This window comes from Montipora foliosa, chromosome 13 (genome assembly GCF_036669935.1).
Source record: "Montipora foliosa isolate CH-2021 chromosome 13, ASM3666993v2, whole genome shotgun sequence".
Classification (NCBI taxonomy): Eukaryota; Metazoa; Cnidaria; class Anthozoa; order Scleractinia; family Acroporidae; genus Montipora; species Montipora foliosa.
Window position 1 is genome coordinate 20,986,567 of NC_090881.1, and position 6,479 is coordinate 20,993,045.

The window sequence follows — 6,479 nt, forward strand, 5'->3', positions numbered from 1 at the left end:
AGTTGTCCAACGACAGCAGACCGTCAGAAGGAATTAAGACTCCTTTTAATAAGAAGAAGTTACCGAAAGAGGCAATCGAATTGGAGGAAAGCAAAAGAGACGATCCCACATGGGTCAACGCAGTTGTGGAGGTAATGATGATTGATGATGACAGTTTACTAAAGTCTCTTTCAGTGGCTTATTGAATCAAAGAGTCACAGTAAAATGGAACCTACATCAAATCAACTGAATATTTTGTTTATCTAGGTTGGTCTAAACAACCCTCTTTTGCAAAGCGGCCATCTTGAAGTCATTGATGCGCCTGGAATGAGCGAGAACGAATCTCTGGACAAGATTGTGGACGAGTGTACACACGGTATCTTGCAGGTCGTCGTTTATGTTATTGATGGCAACTCTTCCTTGAGACTACAGGTCGGTAGGCTGTGCTCTGAATGGTAATTATGATTTGGCGCTCTTGTTTCCGTTGTTGTTATGTTAAAGAGCTTAAGCAGTGAATGTCGTTTTCGGTTGGCGATTGACGGCAACTGAGCGAAGGGTTTCCAAATAGTTTCTTTTAGAATAGAGAAACCTTGCAGGTAGTGTATAATTGTAGTTGTGGCCGGCAAGGGCAGCTATAAAAGCACCCTTCCTATACTTTTAAATTATTAGCTTCCATTTGACACTGCGCTTAATCTTCTTCATTGTTGCGTACAGGCAATGTTTTTTTTATCAATTCTTTCAACGATTCCTCGTCTTACCAAGTTTCGGCTTGGCTATCGACTATGAACGGAACAATATAAGCACCAAAAACGCATCCCAGTTACGCAGGTTTTCTTTTTGTGTTAAAGGAAAGAGGATTTCTTCTCAAGCTAAAGGAGAAGGTTGGAAATTTGCCAATATTCTACGTGTGCAATAAGGTTGATGAAGACCAAAGGGCTCAAGAATTCGACCAAGATTCTGAATCGGATGACAACGAAGAAACTAAACCTTGCAGTGCTGAAGAAAAAATTGCTCGTGCTTACCAAGCTCTTGCCAAATATCACATGGTGCCGGAAGATGTACCTTTCGTGGAATGTCCGTTTTTTCATGGTTTGTCATCGAAAGGAGTCAGAAACGCACGTTTAAAGAAAGAGACAAACCGCTTCACGGAGCAGTTTGACGCCCTGAAATTTAAGCTGCTGAAATTCGCTGCCAATGGAGTAAGTGCTCATTTGAAATATGGGAGTGAGCTCCTTTGCCAGATTCAGGACAGAGTGTTCGATTTGTTGTTATCTTGCAATTTCAAGGAAGGTGAAATTTCCCCCCAAGACGATTTTTTTGACCACTTGGAGGTGAAAGAGTTGGAGTACTACGCGAACATGACAAGATACGTAGAAAGGAACGAATCACACTTTGCTTATATGATTGACCAAGCCATAAAATCTAACATGAAAATGATCGAAACCGAAATGGGTCAAATGCAGTTTGATTCAATAAAAATCGGAGATGTAGTCGGGAGAAATGAAGTCGTTGAACAGTGCCGAAGGCAGATCAAGGACATAGTTTTATTTAAGGTGATGGAAATCTCATTGGCAAAAGTTAAGAACACGATAACGCAGATGTCTGACAAGATGCGGAAATCTTTGGAAACGGCGTTCAGTGAGGTTGTGAAAAAAGATGACCGCCTTGCTAATGTCGTGACGAAACAGCTTGAATACAGTTTCCTTCAGCATTTCCAGGAAAGGAACGTGTGCCATCATTTTGATTATGGCTTAATGAAGTTTACTGTTAAGGTTATGGATAAAGCGATGCGAACTGTGAGTAACGTGTGGTTGGCTATCAGAGGCAAGGGAACCTATGTAAACGAGGCCTGGAAGCGAGAAGTGGCTCAAGCTGTACTGAAAGGGATTGATAGCCAAGCCATCGCTGAAAGAATTCGTCTCAACTTACAGGCGGATCTTGACAATGGTCATCAGCTGTTCGTTTACAACTTGGCCTTCATGAAGAGCTTTTGCAATATAGCGGCAAAACAAACTGATAACCAAAGGAGGTTTGCTGCAGAAAAGGCGCCATATTTTTCAAAGCTGATGAGCAAGGCCAGAGCGGTTGATAACACACTTACTCTTGAGGTTCCTTCGAGAGTGGTGGTAGGGAAATGTCTGGGAAGAGTGGGACACAGAGGTCGCGTGTTTCAAGTCCCGAATAGTAATCAGGTGGCGAAACAGCTACATGCAACATGCGTCGATGAATCACTTGAAGATCAGCATTTCCTTGCGATAACAAGAACTTTCGAAAGGTCGGATTTGTTGCGTTTTGTGCCAGGAGACGTTAAAGTGCCCCTGTGATAAAAAAGTCACTTCCTTTTTTTCTTCAGATTTTGAAAGTGTGTTTGCTTAACACCTGACTGACAAAAGTTTGAGCTTTGGTCTTTATCCAAAGACCGTTTACTTTGAGTGTAAGTTTTGGATTTCACGGTCCGCCATTACTCACGTTCAAAACTGACCGATTGGACCTCAGAGGGTTGGATCCAGGGAAAACTGACGTCCAAGGCTCTCTGGCCTAAAATTTCAGCGTGTGAATGCAGCTTATTAAATATGCAAAACGCGAGTTTAAAAGTCTGAGAGCCCAAAAACACCTGTGCTTAAACAAGTGAGCCTTTGACGTCATTTTTTCGTCGATCCAGTTCTCCCCATATCTTAATGAAGTAAGTAATGGCGGACCATTAAATAATAAAATTTCAGTTAAATTAAACAGGTGTCTTTTTGAAATCAAGGCTGAAAACTTTGGTCGCTTAGTGTTTATTTAACATAATTTTGAGATCCAAAGAAAAATAAGAATTGAGTTTTTTTGGTCACAGGGGAACTTTAAGAGTGTCTCAGTCGTCTCAGACAATTCAGAGGCATGGCTAACTTTATCCAGTCCGGCCTAGTTCAGGACTTCGACCATAAATAACACTATCTATTGTCACGCTTTCAGGGTCTCCCAAGGGGTTTGGGAGACCCAAATGTGACATTGCCAATGTGACATTGGCAATATAAAGTAAAGAATAGGGGAACGAAGACAAAATATATCGGGGAATTAAGAAACACAATATTTTCGGGGGAAAGCAGGGAACCTATTCTTAATTACAAATGCAGGCGAAGTTTTAATGGAACTAGGGAATTTGGACCACCCCGTGCTTTCCTTTCTGAAAGCTATGCATAAATTGTCAAAAACGAAGACGATATAAGACAATGGCTTTACTGGGTAAATTTGTTTGGACTTAAGACAACTACATGGGGTCAAACGAATAATGTGAATATCTAGAGGCGGCATGAAACCAGTTTCCTTAGTCGCTACCGCGGGTTGCAATTGCCAATTGCATTTCGAAGTTCTTACCATTCGTTTTCAAAAAATCGACAAAAACATCGCGCGGAATGCTTGCTTTTTGTTTACAGTGGAAGTGCACGTAGCTATCAAGCTAGTTTACAGGCACCCCACTTTTTAAAAATCTGAAAGAAACAATTCATACTTAACAGAAACGTGATTAAGAACCCCAACTGGCAGGAGGTAACCAGTTGGAATACTTCTTCCCGAAAACCGATATTTTACATCATGTAGTCTCTCGCACATACTTTCAATGAGTAGTTTTTGTAAGAAAATTAGTAAAAAATAGTTTTTCATCCAAAAAATCGTCCTTAAGTCAGTAAAGGTTTGATACGCCGAACTAAGGCTTCTGCCAGGACGCTACTCCTGGCAAAAAAGGGCTGAGGCAGTTTTGGAGTGTAGCGTTGATAATGTATAACTTTTGGGTTTTTTTTTTTTTGGTATAGGTTTCAAAATGATGCTAAAGGAGTTCTGGCGCCTGTATCAGTGAAGTTGGATAAGAACAACAAGGTCACTGTGCTTTACCCAAAGATGAGTAGCGACCTTTATGATCGCTTGACAGGACATCCTGACAACCACATCCTCTTGCGCGATGGTCTGAGAATTGTTCAACAGATGATTGAAGCTCTTGAAAGCTGTTGGGACAGAGGGCTTCATCACATCGATTTGAGAATTACAAACGTCATGGTATTTTTATTAGTGTTGATTATAGTTAGGCTATTTAATAAGTTTGATTTATTTCTTGATGATTTCAGTCTTGATTAAGCGTGGACCCTTTTGATTGATTGATTGATTGATTGATTATTGCACAGCAGTCCGATGCTGAACCAGCTGATCATGAGCCAACCGGTCGGCGGTGATTGATCTATTTGTAGATCGACTGACTCAATTATTGAACGATTTGTTGATTGTTGACAAACTCGCTGACGAAATACGTCATGATTGACTGACTCATTAGTCAATTCGTTAACTTAAAATGATAAATTACCTGACCAACTTGTTACTGATCGACTGACTGACTGACTTGGGATTCAGTCTTTATTCATGCTTCCTTTTCTTTGTTTTAAAACCAAAGGTCGATTACCACCAGATCGCCAAGCTAAACGTCTCCAAGCCAAGGAATGATTCTATACCGTATCCTGACGAGGAAGCGCCCTTCCATGTGCCTGGTCGAATTCCGGTCGAACGAGAGATGGAAGCGGCAGAAGTAGCAAGCACACTTAAATGCCATTGTGTGTATAGTCTGGCTGTGCTTCTGTTTCTTGTGTTAGAACAAAAGTACATCAGGCCGGAATACGCAGAAACAGATAACGTGTCACAAGTGTATCGTGCCATTGCTCAAGCGAAGGATTGTGAATTCATCAAGTCGTCCAAAAACGTGAGAGAATCGTCTGCAAAGCGGCAGGTTTTAGAAATTGTCGCCTCGACTTTCAACGCTCTGAGGCAAGACGAAGTTAGGTTGACTTGGCTTGATCACTTTAAAACGAGTGTTGAAATGTCGTTTTCCTCCCAAGCTACAGCTTATGAAAGTGCAGTTTAGATGAAAGTGCAAGTCCTGGGCCACATGTAAGTCCTTCGGAGTGAAAGTTATAGAAGCGAGTCATTCGCATTGGGTGACCGTAAGGCCAAAACTTAAGAAATTGGCTATGTCAAAAAAGCCAGGACTATCCAACAGTTTGCAGTAGAAAAAGACCGAGGTGAACATGGTTGCTTAATTATACCAAGTTTTAGTTCAATACACCGTAAACGATTTACAGTGTTTCTGCTGTCATGTGACTGTTTCAGTCATAGTCATATAGTTACATGAAAGAGAAAATTAGTTGACGTACAGATAGAAGACATTAAGCCGAAGGAAGGGTTAGCTGACATGATATAATCAGAGAAAAAAATTTTTAGCTCTATAAGGGCTTTGATCCCCTGTTTAATGCTAGTGTAGGTGGACGCTCTGAGCGTAGAAAGAAGCGAGAAACGCTTATTGCGACCAATTGTCATATTCATCACCGTCATCGTCATGTGGTGGTGCAATGATCAAATTAAACAAGCCGGAAAATCCGTTTATAGTCACATTCTTGGACGAGAACGAGTACGAGTTTTGACTGCCCGTTTTTGGCGAAAATACTTAGAAAATTTATAATTCCCGCACGATTAATCTGACTCTCTATAGGTCGCTCAGTTATTCTTATTGCTGGTAACTGTGCCTTTTTTATTTGCTGATCGAAAAATGCCAAAACAGCTACCGTGTTTTTTTGACAGGACGACATTTTTGCAAAACCTCGTTCTAAAGTGACGACGGTATCACGTTTTTCCCGTCAAAATGACGCTGGTTGGCGCGCGCTCACTGTTGTTCTATGAGAAAATCTCTTAGTCGTTGTCGTTCTCGTCCTATAATCTAAAGTTCTCTAATATTATAACCATCATCAATATCATCATCGACGTCATCATCATCATCATCGTCACGTGGTGGTAGAGTGGTCAAATTAAAAGAGGAATCTGTGTCACATTCTTGGATAGTTAACCTTTTTGCAGACACACGAATGAAGGTGGTAATTTCTAAAGAAACTGTGGTGCTGCTTCGGTGGGGAAGTAGTATACAAAAATTTGGTTTTATCAACTGAGTTGATAATGTAAATTGACCACCGTACAGGGATTCTAAAAGCTGACGTTTCGAGCGTTAGCCCTTCGTCATAGCGAATCCAGACACGGCGTCCATTTTGATTTCTACTGTTTCGAAAGACATTATGGGATGCTCAGTGGGCAAATTAATATGTATATGCCCCCTGGGCATCCTATTATAGGTATTTGAAACAATAGAAATCAAAATGGCCGCCGTATCTGCAAAAAGGTCCTTTGGCACACAGCTTACAAATTTGGTGAATGGCCGCGTAACGTGATCCCCATTCGGTGGTGAATTTATGTTCTTTAAGATGAGTTGTGCCAAGACCTCATGTAGTGATGAGTTCATGCCCTTGGCAACCTCCACACTGAACTTCAAATAATTCTGGAGAAGTGGTCGGCAAAACTGTATTTAGCTCTGAAATAAGTAAAGCTAACATCTATCACGGAGAGTCATTGACTCAGTTCTGAATAAACGTACTTAGGTCGTCCAGATTCTTATGAGATGCAACGTTTCTGCATGAACATGTTCGTTGTGTCGA

The 6,479-nt window shown here is 41.1% G+C and overlaps 1 protein-coding gene across 2 annotated transcripts in view; it reads left to right on the forward strand.

Annotated features, from left to right (window-relative positions):
• LOC137982925 (dual serine/threonine and tyrosine protein kinase-like) overlaps window positions 1–5,822 on the forward strand; it is a 13,777-nt gene extending 7,955 nt beyond the window's left edge. Inside the window, exons 3-7 of one of the 2 annotated variants that reach the window (XM_068830086.1) lie at window positions 3–131; window positions 247–411; window positions 828–2,254; window positions 3,771–4,011; window positions 4,400–5,822. In XM_068830086.1, the coding sequence (XP_068686187.1) occupies window positions 3–131; window positions 247–411; window positions 828–2,254; window positions 3,771–4,011; window positions 4,400–4,864 (2,427 nt within the window). In that variant the 3' untranslated portion in view covers window positions 4,865–5,822. Of the gene's footprint in view, window positions 132–246; window positions 412–827; window positions 2,255–3,770; window positions 4,012–4,399 lie in introns of both variants that reach the window. The other variant, XM_068830087.1, reaches the window with a different exon arrangement.
• The last annotated feature ends 657 nt before the right edge of the window (window positions 5,823–6,479 follow it).